This window comes from Oncorhynchus masou, chromosome 23, assembly GCF_036934945.1.
Source record: "Oncorhynchus masou masou isolate Uvic2021 chromosome 23, UVic_Omas_1.1, whole genome shotgun sequence".
In the NCBI taxonomy this organism is placed as follows: domain Eukaryota; kingdom Metazoa; phylum Chordata; class Actinopteri; order Salmoniformes; family Salmonidae; genus Oncorhynchus; species Oncorhynchus masou.
In genome coordinates this window covers 62,633,770-62,655,087 of record NC_088234.1, presented here as the reverse complement: position 1 = coordinate 62,655,087, position 21,318 = coordinate 62,633,770, and the positions used below count along the sequence as shown (strand labels likewise).

Here is a 21,318-nt window from a genome sequence, read left to right as displayed (position 1 = left end):
GAGTCTGGTTCTTCTGATAACCCACTGGAGTTAGGCTCATTGACTTGATGATGGTGATGCCAGATGATCGATGCCAGATGATGCAATTGGCCCTGATGTTGTCCTCAGCCTCTCTGTTAGCCTTCCTGTGATGCCAGGTGATGGTGATGCAAAAACAGCCCACCATACATCGCTCTAGAGCAGTAGTTATCCTCACTATGACATCGCTGCCATGTCCACAATGCAGTCAGGTCTCATTGATCAAGAAGCCTGTGCTGAGTGAGATGCATCTTTTACACATTAGCCTGCAGCTATCTATCTATCTATCTATCTATCTATCTATCTATCTATCTATCTATCTATCTATCTATCTATCTAGCTGTGTTATATTGGCCATATACCACAAACCCTGAGGAGCCTTATTGCTAATATAAACTGCTTACCAATGTAATTAGGCAGTGAAAATAAATGTTTTGTCATACAAGTGGTATACGGTATGATATACCATAGCTATCAGCCAATCAGCATTCAGGGTTTGAATCACCCAGTTTATTGAAAATATGATACCCCTTCAAATGATACAATATCTAGCAAAAATTCAATACTAAATGACTGATTATGTTGCATTAACATATTCATAGTGATGTATATCTGACAACAGCATAACTCTAAACACTTGTGGTAAGTGAAAGTTTTAAAGTGTTGTTACGCTTGCAGGTAAGCCCTGTATCAGAGTACATTCCTTTAGAAGAGAGACTGAAAACGACGACCTTATCACAAAAATAATGCTGTGAGATAATCTAAACAAATACAGCTTCAGAAGCACAAGGGTGGTGTCCTTGAGGAAAAGTTATCCTAGCGTTCTTATTTTTTCATATATTTCTCCTTCTCCCCCCTCTCTCCTGTCTGGCCTTCCCTCCTCCCTCTCTCTTGTCTGTCCTTCCCTCCTCCCTCTCTCCTGTGTAGCCTTTTCTCCTCCCTCTCTCCTGTCTGGCCTTCCCTCCTCCCTCTCTCTTGTCTGTCCTTCCCTCCCCCCTCTCTCCTGTGTAGCCTTTTCTCCTCCCTCTCTCCTGTCTGGCCTTCCCTCCTCCCTCTCTCCTGTCTGGCCTTCCCTCCTCCCTCTCTCTTGTCTGTCCTTCCCTCCTCCCTCTCTCCTGTGTAGCCTTTTCTCCTCCCTCTCTCCTGTCTGGCCTTCCCTCCTCCCTCTCTCCTGTCTGGCCTTCCCTCCTCCCTCTCTCCTGTCTGGCCTTCCCTCCTCCCTCTCTCTTGTCTGTCCTTCCCTCCTCCCTCTCTCCTGTCTGGCCTTCTCTCCTCCCTCTCTCCTGTCTGTCCTTCCCTCCTCCCTCTCTCTTGTCTGTCCTTCCCCCCCCCTCTCTCCTGTGTAGCCTTTTCTCCTCCCTCTCTCCTGTCTGGCCTTCCCTCCTCCCTCTCTTGTCTGTCCTTCCCTCCTCCCTCTCTCCTGTGTAGCCTTTTCTCCTCCCTCTCTCCTGTCTGGCCTTCCCTCCTCCCTCTCTCTTGTCTGTCCTTCCCTCCCCCTCTCTCCTGTGTAGCCTTTTCTCCTCCCTCTCTCCTGTCTGGCCTTCCCTCCTCCCTCTCTCCTGTCTGGCCTTCCCTCCTCCCTCTCTCTTGTCTGTCCTTCCCTCCTCCCTCTCTCCTGTGTAGCCTTTTCTCCTCCCTCTCTCCTGTCTGGCCTTCCCTCCTCCCTCTCTCCTGTCTGGCCTTCCCTCCTCCCTCTCTCCTGTCTGGCCTACCCTCCTCCCTCTCTCATGTCTGTCCTTCCCTCCTCCCTCTCTCCTGTGTAGCCTTTTCTCCTCCCTCTCTCCTGTCTGGCCTTCCCTCCTCCCTCTCTCTTGTCTGTCCTTCCCTCCTCCCTCTCTCCTGTGTAGCCTTTTCTCCTCCCTCTCTCCTGTCTGGCCTTCCCTCCTCCCTCTCTCCTGTCTGGCCTTCCCTCCTCCCTCTCTCTTGTCTGTCCTTCCCTCCTCCCTCTCTCCTGTGTAGCCTTTTCTCCTCCCTCTCTCCTGTCTGGCCTTCCCTCCTCCCTCTCTCCTGTCTGGCCTTCCCTCCTCCCTCTCTCTTGTCTGTCCTTCCCTCCTCCCTCTCTCCTGTGTAGCCTTTTCTCCTCCCTCTCTCCTGCCTGGCCTTCCCTCCTCCCTCTCTCTTGTCTGTCCTTCCCTCCTCCCTCTCTCCTGTGTAGCCTTTTCTCCTCCCTCTCTCCTGTCTGGCCTTCCCTCCTCTCTTGTCTGGCCTTCCCTCACACAGGCCAAGTGAGGCGTCAGGTGTGACCTCTGACTCCTGGTGAGTGGTGGTAGGGGACTGGTGATCCATCATGTCTGCCTTGGCTGTCAGCGCAGCCGCTTGGCTGGAGCTGTCCATCACCATGGCCACGGGTGGTGTGTGTGTGTTTGCAATTGCATGTGCGTGTGCGGTTCTCTGCGTGTGTGTATGTGGATGCATGCACATGATTGTATGGTTGTGTGTGTGTGTATAGCATTGCTGCTTAGATGCAATCATGTCAGTGTTCACTCTGGGGCAGGAGAATGGAGCTGACAGGAGAGGCAGCCTAAACTCAGTGGAGGAGGAGACCAGGCCACTTCACGACAGGACCCGTATTCATAAAGAATCTCATCATGCTGATCTAGGATCAGGTCCCCTCTGTCCATATAATCATATTAATTACCATCTAAATAAATACCTAAACTGATCCTAGATCAGCAATCCTACTTGATCAGCTTGATACATTTTATTTATGTAAATGTTATTTAACGCTTATTTTACCAGGTAAATTGACTGAGAACACTCATTTACAGCAACGACCTGGGGAATAGTTACAGGGGAGAGGAGGGAGGATGATTGAGCCAAATGGAAGCTGGGGATGATTAGGTGACCGTGATGACATGAGGGTCCGATTGGGAATTTAGCCAGGACACCGGGGTTAACACCCCTACTCTTACGATAAGTGCCATGGGATCTTTAGTGACCACAGAGAGGCAGGACACCCATTTAACATCGCATCTGAGAGACAGCTCCCTCCACCCTGGTTTTACTATCCTTGTGGGGACCAGATATCCTCATAAGGATAGTAAAACAAAGAAAATCCGGTCAAGTGGGGACATTTCGCTGGTCACCACAAGTCAAAAAGCTATTTTAGGGTTATGGGTTAGGGTTAGAATTAGAGATTAGGTTCACGGGTTAGGAGTTTGATTTAGGGGTTTGGGGTTGGTTAGGTTAGGTTAGTGTGTGTGTGTATGTGTGTGTGTGTGTGTGTGTGTATATATATGTGTGCATGTACGTGCGTGTGCGTGTGTGTGTGTATATGTGTGTGTATGTGTGTCTCCGTCGGTCCATTAGAGTTGGTCATTGCGGATGAACCGGTTGCCTTCTGAATGCTTTCCATAGTAGATGTAACGGCACTTGGCGAGCACACCTGGAAATGGAAGAAGATGAATAATATTAAAACACTGTGGTAAAATTCAGATTTACCTGTGGTGTGTATAAGCAATCCCCTTGGACTTGATTTGCTATCACACTGTATTGTCCTCACTATTCTGTATTAACCATGGAAAAGTTCAATTGAGTGTCAAACTGATTTCTTTGTCTATTTCCCATGGCTGTTTCTTTGATATAATATCTAATAAGGTATTCAGCTATTGACAACAGTATACACAAACGCTAATATAAATCTGTGTATTCTAATGGTTCATTATTTGTCATTATCGGCCTTATACCAGCTGTGAAGTTTATGTGTGTGCGTGTGTGTGTGTGTGTGTGTGTGTCTCAGAGGTGTGTTTTTGTGTGTGTTTGTCTCGGAGGTGTGTGTGTCTCGGAGGTGTGTGTGTGTGTGAATATAGAGGATGAGTATCCTTTTCAAGTGGAGGAACAGCGAGGAAACAGCATTGGCCTCAGGGTGACGTCTAGACAGTAACGAGCTCACAGCCCGAGCTCTGCCTCCACTTCACCCACACACACAGGAAGAGTGGGCCATGAGAGAGACAGAGTGTAATTATTACCACAATCAATGGGCAGAAGAACTCTCTCTCTGTGTGTGTGTGTGTGTGTGTGTGTGTGTGTGTGTGTGTGTGTGTGTGTGTGTGTGTGTGTGTGTGTGTGTGTGTGTGTGTGTGTGTGTGTGTGTGTGTGTGTGTGTGTGTGTGTGTGTGTGTGTGTGTGTGTGTGTGTGTGTGTGTGTGTGTGTGTGTGTGAATGCGTGCAAGCCATGTATCAATACTGTGAACCTTGCTCTGAACATTCTAGCTTTTTTTTTATTTGGCAACTGATCACAGCATTCACTTTAGCTTTCTATCAATATCAAAATGACCCTTGACCTTGACAATACCTTTGAAGTACTTCACATTATACAAATGATGTCTAGAGACATAACTCCAGATGCTTTTAGTTGATGTTGCCCTGAGCGAATGGTAAATCTCTGATCTAAGGCTAATTGATCCAATCAACAAACAAGCTACAGTACAATAAAGATTCACATGTTAATAATCACACTTATAAAATCTCCCTTAATCTAAAAACAAGGTGAAGACTGTAGTATGAATCACATTATTTGATGTTTTATTTATGATCAAATTAAATAAGGTTTAAATCTGCAGCATTGTTAGGGCACTAATTAAATTAAGTTGGAATGCTTAAAAAACTACAACAACAAATAACTCCCCAAAGGGTTAAACTGTAAAACAACATGGCCACCTATAGCCACCATACTCTAGCCTAGTCTACTCTGTTCTTTCTCTGTCTGTCACTTGAAGAATTCTGCAGAGCTGCAGCTTCAGCTGGCTAGGTGTCACCGCTCTGCAAATGAGCCAAGGAAAATAGGCATTAGCGCTGTCACCGACCCTCGGAGAGCTGGACAGATACGTTCTGATCTCAACACAGTTCTTAAATAGACATCAAGAGCATTATTGACCAGAGAGGGCAGGAAAGGAAGAGGACGAGAGGAGAGGGGAGGTGACGGGGAAGGATGTGGAAAATGGTTGAGGGGTGCTCCGAGCGATATAGCCAATCACCTAATAGGAGGAGACATTGTCAGGGCCAGATAGAGACAGGGACCAGAATGGCAGAGATGGGGACAGAGATACTGGTGCCATATTAGTGCCAAGCATATTCCAACATCAGCCTCCATTCTAACCAAAACTGACATACCACCACTGTCTAAGTCTGTCTTCAAAGTAGCCCCACTAACACACACACTCGCACACACATAGTTAGACACACACACACACACACTCCCCTGATATCAGTGCAGCAGTCTCCCTTCCAGCAGTAGTGAGTGTGGGTTGTGTCAGGCTAGAGGGCCATGCAGCACACCGGTCTGGGGACAAGCTCAGTCAATCTAAATCTGGACTTTGTAGCGGAGCCGCTCTCATTCCCATACTTGAGGTGATCCAAACACTTTAGTGTGAGGAACTGTCACCTCCGATAAAATCCCAGACCAGAGCTCCATGCCTGCCTGCTCCCCGGGGGGATAACTCTGGCAGCAAGGGGAAATGAATTCCAGCTGCAGACTCTTTGCCTGGGGATACAGGTGCCATGGCAGGAGACTTGAGCACCACAGCACACAATTCACACTGTCTCAGTGCTGTGATCAGAGGAGTGCTGAGTCCTTCACAGATTACCTTCTGAGAGATACAGACCTTTAGATGTTACCTACATAAACAAAGGGTTGGAGCTCGGGCTCTTCAGAGATATAGGATGCAGGTAACCCTTCACAGGTTACCTACAGAGAACTGACAGCTCACTAAGAAAAATATATATATATTCATTTAGACCAGGTCAGGATCAAACAAATTAGCTACTCCCAAATTAGGAGTTGAATTAGGGCAACAGTACGCAAACTGATGACAGAACGAAAAACTCTAGGGGGCTCAATATGATTGGACGATAACCCGTTTCCAGTTTCCCTGGCACCAATCACAGGTACGTGTCTGATTCTCCCACAGTGCTTTACACAGAGACATGTGGGCAGGCCAGAGGAGGCAGATGATAGACAGAGTGATGAGAAAACAAAGAGATGTCTGAGAGTCTGCTTTCCTGGACAATGGAGGCAGCAGGGTGTGTGTGTACATGTGTTTGTGTTCAGTATAACTTGAGAGACAGAGAGAGAGCGAGACAAAATGAGAATGTGACAGAGATTGAGAGACAGCGATAGGTGGAAGCCTAGCAGTTAGAGAGACAAGCCTGCAACTGGAGGATTGCCAGTTCGAATCCCAGATTTGACAGGAATAATCTAGCGGGAAGTAAGCTGGCAACCAGAGGGTTGCTGGTATCAAATCCTAGATGCCATTGCCTGCCATTGTGCCCTTGACCAAGGCACCCCCCCCCATAACAACAGCTCCTGACGCCCAGTGTGGCAGCCCTCACACCTCTCCAGAAAACCCTTAATGTGTATGTCCTGTATATGTTTGTCTTTCAGAGGGGTTAAAGGCTGAAGTAAAATTGATGTTGGAAGTTGTGTGTAATTGACTAACAAAGTGATCTTAACCTTAAAGTAAAGCCTTTCTCCTTATGAAACCTCATTTTTATGTCATTATTTCACCTTTATTTAACCAGGTAGTCTAGTTGAGAACAAGTTCTCATTTACAACTGCGACCTGGCCAAGATAAAGCATAGCAGTGCGACACATACAACAACACAGAGTTACACATGGAATAAACAAAACATAGTCAATAATACAGTAGAACAAAAGAAAACAAAAAGTCTATAAACAGTGAGTGCAAATGAGGTAAGATAAGGGATTTAAGGCAATAAATAGGCCATGGTGGCAAAGTAATTACAATATAGCAATTAAACACTGGAATGGTAGATGGGCAGAAGATGAATGTGCAAGTAGAGATACTGGGGTGCAAAAAAGCAAGATTCACAACCTGCACCTTGTTGCGCTTCTTAAAGTGAAGTATTGTATCTCTATTATTCTTAAAGGGAAGTACAGTATCTATATTCTTCTTAAAAGAGGACTAAAGTATCTACATCTTTAAATAAAATGAATAAAGTGAATCAAGTAATACACAACCAACAACTGTATACACAGAAATCACTCTGACACAAAACATTACAAACCTTGAAATGAAGTTACAACCGCGGCACATAGGAACGAGAGGTTTAGGAAGTCAGTTAGGGGATTGAAGAATCCCTGCAGCCAAAGCTAGTGAGACCTACTGCTTAACAAAGACGTCTAGGAAAAACAACAAATGAATCAACAGAGAGAGAGACAGAGAGAGAGCTGGAGTGGGTTTAATGATTACTCCCTGCATACAATCAGCTCTTTTCAAGGGCCATCAATATGTCAAGGAAAGACGTATCTGTAGCTCTTAACATCAAGGTTATCTATTGTCCAAGAGGCACCTCTCTCCTCTCCCCTCTATTTTCCTCTCTACCTCTCCTCTTCTCCTCTCCTGCCCTTCTATCTGTCTCTCCTCCTTCTCCTCTCTTTCTCTCCCCTTTCTCTCTCACGCCATCCCTCCAGCCAACCATCCAACATTTTCATCAGCGCCACAATCCATCAGACATAATAATACTGTTGAGAAAAAATAAATTAACAACGCAATTCAACTCTCCGTATTATCTCAAAGGACTGAAACAATATGGAAGGGAGAAGACAAAGGGTCTGGAGGCAGGCATCCATAACGCTGTGTAAGAGAGTGAGTTATGGGGTTTGGGCACGGCCTCGTACGGCCTATTATAGTGGACACTATCCATCTCCCGCTGTCTGTTTATCAGGCCAGCACAACATCATGTGATGGAGTCACTACTATGACAGACTGTATGGAGGTTTATGAGGATATTTGCCCATGTGTCTCACAAACACTAATTACGGGTTGTATGAATCAAGCATCTCAGAGTCATGTCGTTCTGCCCCTGAACAGGCAGTTAACCCACTGTTCCTAGGCCGTCATTGAAAATAAGAATTTGTTCTTATCTGACATGCCTAGTTAAATAAAGGTTATATAAACATATAAAAAACATATAAACATATATATATATTTTTTTAAATAAGATTATATGCACAAGGGTAACCTGACCCTAGACCAATAGTCCTTCTCTGAGCCACTTGCATACACTCATCACCAAATGTATTTAAAACATTTTAATGAACCTTTATTTAACTAGGCCAGTCAGTTAAGAACATAATTCTTATTTACAACAATGGCCTTGGAACAGTGGGTTAACTGCCTTGTTCAGGGGCAGAACAACAGATTTCACCTTTTCAGCTCTAACCACTAGGCTACCTGCCGCCCCCAAATGGACAGCTAGCCACATGGTGGTGACTGGTTTACACATAAATCTACTTTATTGATGAGGAAATGGAATGTAACATCAAAATCAAAACAAATCAAACTTTATTTGTCACATGCGCCGAGTTCGAGGTAATTTGTACATGTAGGTAGGGGTAAAGTGACTATGTAAAGATAATAAACAGTGAGTAGCAGCAGTGTACAAAACATATGATCAAACATAATCAGTGTACGTTGGTGGTAGATCTCCAATCATGTGTATGACCATATATATATATAGTGACAACAGCTGCTAGATATGCATGCATAAACCATTTTAAAAGGAAGAACATTAAACAGTAGCATCTAGAAAATAGGCATACTAGGAAAAAGGGTAGAAAGGAAGAGAAGAGTAAAGGCCATATTTACTAGGGGATTAGTATGTGTACTTTACTACCTGTAAAGCAATACTCTGCATGTCTGGAACTCTGCGGATAGAGCTATTTTAAAATGAAAAGCTTAGCCAACAAGTAAGGCTAAATATCCACAAAACAGCTAGAGAGAGAATTTATTAAACCTCGACCCTGGATTATGTCCGTTTTTAAATCAAACGAGAGAAGAATGTCTGTGCATGTATGCATGGCTGTGTGCGTAAGTGTAGTGGGTCACAGATCAACTGGCCAGATCCCATGTGCTCGTCTAGTGTTGTCTAGTGTTGTTTGGATAGAGCCCTAAGCAAACCACAAACTGCTTACAGCTCCTGATACAAACACATGTTGGATCCCAGGCATAGTCTGGGTAAGACTACAGATCTACTTATGATCAGACCTCTCCGCGATCAGACCTGTCCGCGATCAGACCTCTCCGCGATCAGATCTCTCCGTGATCAGACCTCTCCATAATCAGACCTCTCCACGATCAGACTTCTCCACAATCAGACCTCTCCATGATCAGACTTCTCCACAATCAGACCTCTCCACGATCAGACCTCTCCACAATCAGACCTCTCCATGATCAGACCTCTCCACGATCAGACCTCTCCACGATCAGAACTCTCCACGATCAGACCTCTCCACGATCAGACCTCTCCATGCTCAGACCTCTCCACGATCAGACTTCTCCACAATCAGACCTCTCCATGATCAGACTTCTCCACGATCAGACCTCTCCACGATCAGACCTCTCCACGATCAGACTTCTCCACAATCAGACCTCTCCATGATCAGACCTCTCCACGATCAGAACTCTCCACGATCAGACCTCTCCACGATCAGACCTCTCCATGATCAGACCTCTCCATGATCAGACCTCTCCATGATCAGACCTCTCCATGATCAGACCTCTCCATGCTCAGACCTCTCCATGATCAGACCTCTCCATGATCAGACTTCTCCATGATCAGACCTCTCCATGATCAGACTTCTCCACGATCAGACCTCTCCACGATCAGACCTCTCCATGATCAGACCTCTCCATGATCAGACCTCTCCATGCTCAGACCTCTCCATGATCAGACCTCTCCATGATCAGACCTCTCCATGATCAGACCTCTCGTATTAATAGAGAATATTATATACACTGAAGGGTCACTGGTTGAAATGGAATAAACCTTTAAACCATTCTCATAAATATAGATTTTACCTACCAATATACAAGACATAGAAAAGTAATAAAGAATATAACTAACCCCATAGAGGTGCATATATTACTAGTATACATTTCATTTTGTACTCAACCCTGCCTATTAGTCCAGTGCAGATGTTTTTATCTCAATATTAAATCATTTCTGAGCAACAATTAAGTACCTTACTGGGATTGTTTTACATCAAAATGGTTAAAAAAAAGAAGAAAAGAAAGCTTATTAGCAAAGCATTTTGGGACTGTCTGGGACTGTCTGGGGAGGGGAAAACTGAAAACTAGCTGTTATTGGCTGAGAGGTTTGGAACTGTCTTTCATAACTAATTTACCACATGGTGATGTCATCAGGCAGGCCAAAATTCCATCCCACCAAAACAGGCTGACATTTCAGGTGGTCTTTTCAAACAGCTCAACACTAAAAGGCCATTATCATCATTTTCACAACTTCACAGTATTATTCCAACCTCATATAGGGGAAATGTATACAAAACAAAGGGAAAACATGTTTTAGACTGTACTGGTCCTTTAACAGTGTCGGTGGGATCCATCTCTCAGCAGGCCTCAGAGGGAAAGCCCAGCATATACCTTAACATTAACCTGACATTTGTCCTCTTCCAATAACAAATATTTAGTCCATTAAACATAAACACCTGTCATCATGATGCTTCCCCATTCCTTTCCCTCCTCCTCCTCCTCCTCCTCTTTATCCCTGTTTATTGCAGCAGCTGCGTGTTCTCAACTTCAGTGTATTGATGAAACTTTTAAAAGGCTGCCATTTAACCCAGGGAAGGACATCAGGAAGATGAATTTGCGTCAACGTTCACCTGTTTGCTTTTCAATAGCCATTAATACTCTTCACATCCACACGGCCTGTCAGGGAAAAGCACCCTAGTTTTTATCAAGGCAGAGACTAGGGAGCAGAGAGGGAGGAAGGGAGGGAAGAGAGAGGGGGGAGTGAGAGAGGGAGAAGGAGTGAGAGAGGGAGGAAGGGAGGGAAGAGAGAGGGGGGAGTGAGAGAGGGAGAAGGAGTGAGAGTGGGATTGTGTGAGGGGGAAAGGCAGGGCAAACTGCATACAAAACAGACCTAGAGGAAATGCTTGAGTTCTACAAGGCCTAAAGTATACAATGAACCTACAGTACACCATGAATCTACAGTACAGTATACCATGACCCTACAGTACACCATGAACCTACAGCACAGTACACCATGAACCTACAGTACAGTACACCATGAACCTACAGTACAGTACACCATGAACCTACACTACAGTACACCATGAACCTACAGTACAGTACACCATGAACCTACAGTGCAGTATGCCATGAACCTACAGTACAGTATACCATGACCCTACAGTACACCATGAACCTACAGTACACCATGACCCTACACTACAGTACACCATGAACCTACAGTACAGTACACCATGACCCTACACTACAGTACACCATGAACCTACAGTACAGTACACCATGACCCTACACTACAGTATACCATGACCCTACAGTACAGTACACCATGAACCTACAGTACAGTACACCATGAATCTACAGTACAGTATACCATGACCCTACAGTACACCATGAACCTACAGCACAGTACACCATGAACCTACAGTACAGTACACCATGAACCTACAGTACAGTACACCATGAACCTACACTACAGTACACCATGAACCTACAGTACAGTACACCATGAACCTACAGTGCAGTATGCCATGAACCTACAGTACAGTACACCATGAACCTACAGTACAGTACACCATGAACCTACAGTGCAGTATGCCATGAACCTACACTACAGTACACCATGAACCTACAGTACAGTACACCATGAACCTACAGTGCAGTACACCATGAACCTACACTACAGTACACCATGAACCTACAGTACAGTACACCATGAACCTACAGTACAGTACACCATGAACCTACAGTACAGTATACCATGAACCTACAGTACAGTATACCATGACCCTACAGTACACCATGAACCTACAGTACACCATGACCCTACACTACAGTACACCATGAACCTACAGTACAGTACACCATGACCCTACACTACAGTATACCATGACCCTACAGTACAGTACACCATGACCCTACACTACAGTACACCATGAACCTACAGTACAGTACACCATGACCCTACACTACAGTATACCATGACCCTACAGTACAGTACACCATGAACCTACAGTACAGTACACATGAACCTACAGTACAGTATACCATGAACCTACAGTACAGTATACCATGACCCTACAGTACACCATGAACCTACAGTACACCATGACCCTACACTACAGTACACCATGAACCTACAGTACAGTACACCATGACCCTACACTACAGTATACCATGACCCTAGAGTACAGTACACCATGAACCTACAGTACAGTACACCATGAACCTACAGTACAGTACACCATGACCCTACAGTACAGTATACCATGACCCTACAGTACAGTACACCATGAACCTACAGTACAGTACACCATGAACCTACACTACAGTACACCATGAACCTACAGTACAGTACACCATGAACCTACAGTACACCATGAACCTACAGTACAGTATACCATGACCCTACACTACAGTACACCATGAACCTACAGTACAGTACACCATGAACCTACAGTACAGTACACCATGAACCTACAGTACACCATGAACCTACAGTACAGTATACCATGACCCTACACTACAGTATACCATGAACCTACAGTACACCGTGAACCTACAGTACACCATGAACCTACAGTACACCATGAACCTACAGTACAGTACACCATGAACCTACAGTACACCGTGAACCTACAGTACACCATGAACCTACAGTACAACATGAACCTACAGTACAGTACACCATGAACCTACAGTACACCATGGACATACAGTACACCATGACCCTACAGTACACCATGAATCTACAGTACACCATGAACCTACAGAACACCATGAACCTACAGAACACAATGAACCTACAGGACAGTACACCATGAACCTACAGTACACCATGAACCTACAATACACCATGAACCTACAGTACACCATGAACCTACATTACACCATGAACCTAGAGTACATTACACCATGAACCTACACTACACCATGAACCTACAGTAGAGTACAGCATTAACCTACAGAACACCATGAACCTACAGTACACCATGAACCTACAGAACACCATGAACCTACAGTACAGTACACCATGTACCTACAGTACACCATGAACCTACAGTACACCATGAACCTATAGTACACCACAAACCTACAGTACAGTACACCATGAACCTACAGTACAGTACACCATGAACCTACAGTACACCATAAACCTACAGTACACTGTGACCATACAGTACACCATGAACCTACAGTATAGTACACCGTGAACCTACAGTATAGTACCCCATGAACCTACGGTACACCATGAACCTACAGTACATCATGAACCTACAGTACACCATGAACCTAGAGTACAGTACACCATGAACCTACATTACACCATGAACCTACAGTATAGTATACCATGACCCTAGAGTACAGTACACCATGAACCTACAGTACAGTACACCATGAACCTACAGTACAGTACACCATGACCCTACAGTACAGTATACCATGACCCTACAGTACAGTACACCATGAACCTACAGTACAGTACACCATGAACCTACACTACAGTACACCATGATCCTACAGTACAGTACACCATGAACCTACAGTACACCATGAACCTACAGTACAGTATACCATGACCCTACACTACAGTACACCATGAACCTACAGTACAGTACACCATGAACCTACAGTACAGTACACCATGAACCTACAGTACACCATGAACCTACAGTACAGTATACCATGACCCTACACTACAGTATACCATGACCCTACAGTACACCATGAACCTACAGTACAGTACACCATGAACCTACAGTACACCGTGAACCTACAGTACACCATGAACCTACAGTACAACATGAACCTACAGTACAGTACACCATGAACCTACAGTACACCATGGACATACAGTACACCATGACCCTACAGTACACCATGAATCTACAGTACACCATGAACCTACAGAACACCATGAACCTACAGAACACAATGAACCTACAGGACAGTACACCATGAACCTACAGTACACCATGAACCTACAATACACCATGAACCTACAGTACACCATGAACCTACATTACACCATGAACCTAGAGTACATTACACCATGAACCTACACTACACCATGAACCTACAGTAGAGTACAGCATTAACCTACAGAACACCATGAACCTACAGTACACCATGAACCTACAGAACACCATGAACCTACAGTACAGTACACCATGTACCTACAGTACACCATGAACCTACAGTACACCATGAACCTATAGTACACCACAAACCTACAGTACAGTACACCATGAACCTACAGTACAGTACACCATGAACCTACAGTACACCATAAACCTACAGTACACTGTGACCATACAGTACACCATGAACCTACAGTATAGTACACCGTGAACCTACAGTATAGTACCCCATGAACCTACGGTACACCATGAACCTACAGTACATCATGAACCTACAGTACACCATGAACCTAGAGTACAGTACACCATGAACCTACATTACACCATGAACCTACAGTATAGTACACCATGAACCTACGGTACACCATGAACCTACAGTACACCATGAACCTACAGTACACCATGAACCTACAGTACAGTACACCATGAACCTACAGTACACCATGAACCTTCAGTACAGTACACCATGAACCTACAGTACATTATGAACCTACAGTACAGTACACCATGAACCTACAGTACAGTACACCATGAACCTACAGTACACCATGCACCTACAGTATACCATGAACCTACAGATAACCATGAACCTACAGTACAGATAACCATGAACCTACAGTACAGTATACCATAAACCTACAGTACACGATGAACCTACAGTACACCATGGAACCTACAGTACAGTACACCATGACCCTACAGTACACCACACCATTAACCTACAGAACACCATGGACCTACAGTATACCATGAACCTACAGTACAGTATACCATGAACCTACAGAACACCATAAACCTACAGTACACGATGAACCTACAGTACACCATGGAACCTACAGTACAGTACACCATGACCCTACAGTACACCACACCATTAACCTACAGTACACCATGAACCTACAGTACAGTACACCATGAACCTACAGTACAGTACACCATGAACCTACAGTACACCGTGAACATACAGTACAGTATACCATGACCCTACAGTACACCATGAACCTACAGCACAGTACACCATGACCTACAGTACAGTACAACATGAACCTACAGTACAGTACACCATGAACCTACAGTACACCATGAACCTACAGTACACCATGAACCTACAGTACAGTACACCATGAACCTACAGTACACCGTGAACCTACAGTATACCATGAACCTACAGTACAGTACACCATGAACCTACAGTACTCCATGAACCTACAGTACAGTACACCATGGACATACAGCACACCATGACCCTACAGTACACCATGAATCTACAGTACACCATGAACCTACAGAACACCATGAAACTACAGAACACAATGAACCTACAGGACAGTACACCATGAACCTACAATACACCATGAACCTACAGTACAGTACAGCATTAACCTACAGAACACCATGAACCTACAGTACACCATGAACCTACAGAACACCATGAACCTACAGTACACCATGAACCTACAGAACACCATGAACCTACAGTACACCATGAACCTACAGTACAGTATACCATGAACCTACAGTACACCATGAACCTACAGTACACCATGACCATACAGTACACCATGAACCTACAGTATAGTACACCATGAACTACAGTATAGTACCCCATGAACCTACGGTACACCATGAACCTACAGTACATCATGAACCTACAGTACACCATGAACCTAGAGTACAGTACACCATGAACCTACATTACACCATGAACCTACAGTATAGTACACCATGAACCTACGGTACACCATGAACCTACAGTACATCATGAACCTACAGTACACCATGAACCTACAGTACACCATGAACCTACAGTACAGTACACCATGAACCTACAGTACACCACACCATGAGTCTACAGAACACCATGGACCTACAGGAACACCATTGACCTACAGTATACCATAAACCTACAGTACAGTACACCATGAACCTACAGTACAGTACACCATGAACCTACAGTACAGTATACCATGAACCTACAGTACAGTATACCATGACCCTACAGTACACCATGAACCTACAGTACACCATGACCCTACACTACAGTACACCATGAACCTACAGTACAGTACACCATGACCCTACACTACAGTATACCATGACCCTACAGTACAGTACACCATGACCCTACACTACAGTACACCATGAACCTACAGTACAGTACACCATGACCCTACACTACAGTATACCATGACCCTACAGTACAGTACACCATGAACCTACAGTACAGTACACCATGAACCTACAGTACAGTATACCATGAACCTACAGTACAGTATACCATGACCCTACAGTACACCATGAACCTACAGTACACCATGACCCTACACTACAGTACACCATGAACCTACAGTACAGTACACCATGACCCTACACTACAGTATACCATGACCCTACAGTACAGTACACCATGAACCTACAGTACAGTACACCATGAACCTACAGTACACCATGAACCTACAGTACAGTATACCATGACCCTACACTACAGTACACCATGAACCTACAGTACAGTACACCATGAACCTACAGTACAGTACACCATGAACCTACAGTACACCATGAACCTACAGTACAGTATACCATGGCCCTACACTACAGTATACCATGACCCTACAGTACACCATGAACCTACAGTACAGTACACCATGAACCTACAGTACACCGTGCACCTACAGTACACCATGAACCTACAGTACACCATGAACCTACAGGACAGTACACCATGAACCTACAGTACACCATGGACATACAGTACACCATGACCCTACAGTACACCATGAATCTACAGTACACCATGAACCTACAGAACACCATGAACCTACAGAACACAATGAACCTACAGGACAGTACACCATGAACCTACAGTACACCATGAACCTACAATACACCATGAACCTACAGTACACCATGAACCTACATTACACCATGAACCTAGAGTACATTACACCATGAACCTACACTACACCATGAACCTACAGTAGAGTACAGCATTAACCTACAGAACACCATGAACCTACAGTACACCATGAACCTACAGAACACCATGAACCTACTGTACACCATGAACCTACAGTACAGTACACCATGAACCTACTGTACACCATGAACCTACAGTACAGTACACCATGTACCTACAGTACACCATGAACCTACAGTACACCATTAACCTATAGTACACCACAAACCTACAGTACAGTACACCATGAACCTACAGTACAGTACACCATGAACCTACAGTACACCATAAACCTACAGTACACTGTGACCATACAGTACACCATGAACCTACAGTATAGTACACCGTGAACCTACAGTATAGTACCCCATGAACCTACGGTACACCATGAACCTACAGTACATCATGAACCTACAGTACACCATGAACCTAGAGTACAGTACACCATGAACCTACATTACACCATGAACCTACAGTATAGTACACCATGAACCTACGGTACACCATGAACCTACAGTACACCATGAACCTACAGTACACCATGAACCTACAGTACAGTACACCATGAACCTACAGTACACCATGAACCTACAGTACATTATGAACCTACAGTACAGTACACCATGAACCTACAGTACACCATGCACCTACAGTATACCATGAACCTACAGATAACCATGAACCTACAGTACAGATAACCATGAACCTACAGTACAGTATACCATAAACCTACAGTACACGATGAACCTACAGTACACCATGGAACCTACAGTACAGTACACCATGACCCTACAGTACAGTACACCATTAGCCTACAGAACACCATGGACCTACAGTACACCATGGAACCTACAGTACAGTACACCATGACCCTACAGTACACCACACCATTAACCTACAGTACACCATGAACCTACAGTACAGTACACCATGAACCTACAGTACAGTACACCATGAACCTACAGTACACCGTGAACATACAGTACAGTATACCATGACCCTACAGTACACCATGAACCTACAGCACAGTACACCATGACCTACAGTACAGTACAACATGAACCTACAGTACAGTACACCATGAACCTACAGTACACCATGAACCTACAGTACAGTACACCATGAACCTACAGTACAGTACACCATGAACCTACAGTACACCGTGAACCTACAGTATACCATGAACCTACAGTACAGTACACCATGAACCTACAGTACTCCATGAACCTACAGTACAGAACACCATGGACATACAACACACCATGACCCTACAGTACACCATGAATCTACAGTACACCATGAACCTACAGAACACCATGAAACTACAGAACACAATGAACCTACAGGACAGTACACCATGAACCTACAATACACCATGAACCTACAGTACAGTACAGCATTAACCTACAGAACACCATGAACCTACAGTACACCATGAACCTACAGAACACCATGAACCTACAGTACACCATGAACCTACAGAACACCATGAACCTACAGTACACCATGAACCTACAGTACAGTATACCATGAACCTACAGTACACCATGAACCTACAGCACAGTACACCATGAACCTACAGTACACCATGACCATACAGTACACCATGAACCTACAGTATAGTACACCATGAACTACAGTATAGTACCCCATGAACCTACGGTACACCATGAACCTACAGTACATCATGAACCTACAGTACACCATGAACCTAGAGTACAGTACACCATGAACCTACATTACACCATGAACCTACAGTATAGTACACCATGAACCTACGGTACACCATGAACCTACAGTACATCATGAACCTACAGTACACCATGAACCTACAGTACACCATGAACCTACAGTACAGTACACCATGAACCTACAGTACACCACACCATGAGTCTACAGAACACCATGGACCTACAGGAACACCATTGACCTACAGTATACCATAAACCTACAGTACAGTACACCATGAACCTACAGTACAGTACACCATGCACCTACAGTACACCATGAACCTACAGTACACCATGAGTCTACAGTACATGAACCCACCATGAACCTACAGTACACCATGAGTCCACAGTACATGAACCCACCATGAACCTACAGTACAGTACACCATGAACCTACAGTACACCAGGAACCTACAGTACACCATGACCATACAGTACAGTACACCATGACCACTACAGTACACCATGAACCTACAGTACAGTACGCCATGACCCTACAGTACACCATGAACCTACAGTACAGTACACCATGACCACTACAGTACACCATGATTCTACATTACATAAACCCACCATGAACCTACAGTACACCATGCACCTACAGTACACCATGAACCTACATAACACCATGAACCTACAGTACAGTACACCATGAGTCTACAGACCACCATGAACCTATAGAACACTGCGCAAATATAGTACACCATGAACCTACAGTACACCATGAACCTACAGTACACCATGAACCTACAGTACACCATGACCTACAGAACACTGCGCACCTACAGTACACCATGAACCTACAGTACACCATGAACCTACAGTACACCATGAACCTACAGTACACCATGAGCCTAAGGTACACAGTGAATAAGTGAACATGTAAGACTATGTAGATACAATGCCTTCAGAAGTATTACAATTGATTAATTAGTCAATTTTTTTATCAATGATGTACACAAAATATTCTAACATCAAAGTGGAAGAAAAATTCTAACATTTGTAAAAACATGAATCAAAAATAAAACACTAATATATCTTGATTAGAGTCAATATGTGCTAGAATCACCTTTGGCAGTGATTACAGCTGTGAGTCTTTCTGGGTAAGTCTCTGAGAGCTTTCCACACCTGGAATGTGCAACATTTGCCCATTATTCTTTTCAAAATTCTTCAATCTCTGATAAATGAGTTTGTTGCTAGACAACCATTTTCAGGTCTTGCCGTAAATTGTCAAGCAGATTTAAGTAAAAACTGTAACTCGGCCACTCAGGAACATTCTCTGTCTTCTTGGTAAGCAACTCCAGTATAATTCTCCCAGTGTCTGGTGGAAAGCAGACTGAACCAGGTTTTCCTCTAGGATTTTGCCTGTGATTAGCTCCATTCCTTTTCTTTTTATCCGGAGAAATCCTCCAATCCTTAACGATTACAAGCAGACCCATAACATGATACAGCCACCACTATGCTTGAAAATATGGTTATAATGGATTAACCCCAAACATAACACTGTCAATGTGCCCTTGAGCAAGGCACTTAACCCTAATTGCTCCTGTAAGTCGCTCTGGATAAGAGTTTCTGATAAATGACAACAATTTCAATGTAATGTCTATCCTTGAAAGCACATGAAAACAGTAATGAGAGTCCTAATGTCCACTAATGTTCCCATGGTAACATGCCGTGTACTAATCACCAGACGCAACGCGGCTCGGGCGGTGCTGTGTTTGACAGTGACTGATAGTTTTCCTCAGTACATTTCTAATTAAAAGAAAAAATAACTAGATATGGTGGATCAAACCTCTCTAACAACTGCAATTAGTGATTTGTCTGCTTTCGCTAATCGACCCGTTAATAAGAACGGTCGGTTGGTCGGCGAGTCACTCACTTTAAGTTTAGAACAGGATTCAATAACAAAAAATGTGTATATTAATCACCAGAGAGTAATCACTTTGACATTGGAGGAAGGGATGATTAAATCAATGTATCTGAATACATGAACTAATAATTACCATGCAAAACAGCATGAAAGAGAGTGTGTAATGAACCTCATTGTCAGGTCAAACATACTCTTCCAACAGGAGAGGGTTGTACATGCTACACAGCCATGTTGGAAAGACCAACATGGGCAATAGCGTCAAAACTGCTGTATATGGGTTATTTCTTCTTCATTTCGTGTTAAAGTTAGGGGTACGGTTATGTGATGTTTAAGGTGAGTTGTAGTAGTTGGTTAATAGCATTTGTGATTAGAACCCACTGTGTTTCTGTCCTTTCTAGCATGACCACATAAAGACAACTAAGAGATTTCCAGCAGGAAGTAAAAACAGTATTACTGAAGTTAACAAAAGTACTGTAAGACCTATTACCAACTAATGTGATATCATTTTAATAGTGAAACAAGTGCAGTTACTACATGTCATGTTTATTCTAAAGTAAACAATGAGGACAACTGTATTATGGACTTCACGCATCAA

At 44.0% G+C, this 21,318-nt stretch overlaps 1 protein-coding gene across 1 annotated transcript in view; it reads right to left on the bottom strand.

The window, feature by feature from the left end:
* Positions 1-3,213: 3,213 nt before the first annotated feature.
* The window catches only part of LOC135511171 (leucine-rich melanocyte differentiation-associated protein-like), a 485,324-nt gene continuing 467,219 nt past the window's right edge, over positions 3,214-21,318 (bottom strand). Inside the window, exon 7 of the mRNA XM_064932768.1 lies at positions 3,214-3,403. Within this exon, the coding sequence (XP_064788840.1) occupies positions 3,324-3,403 (80 nt within the window). The 3' untranslated portion in view covers positions 3,214-3,323. The remainder of the gene's footprint in view (positions 3,404-21,318) is intronic.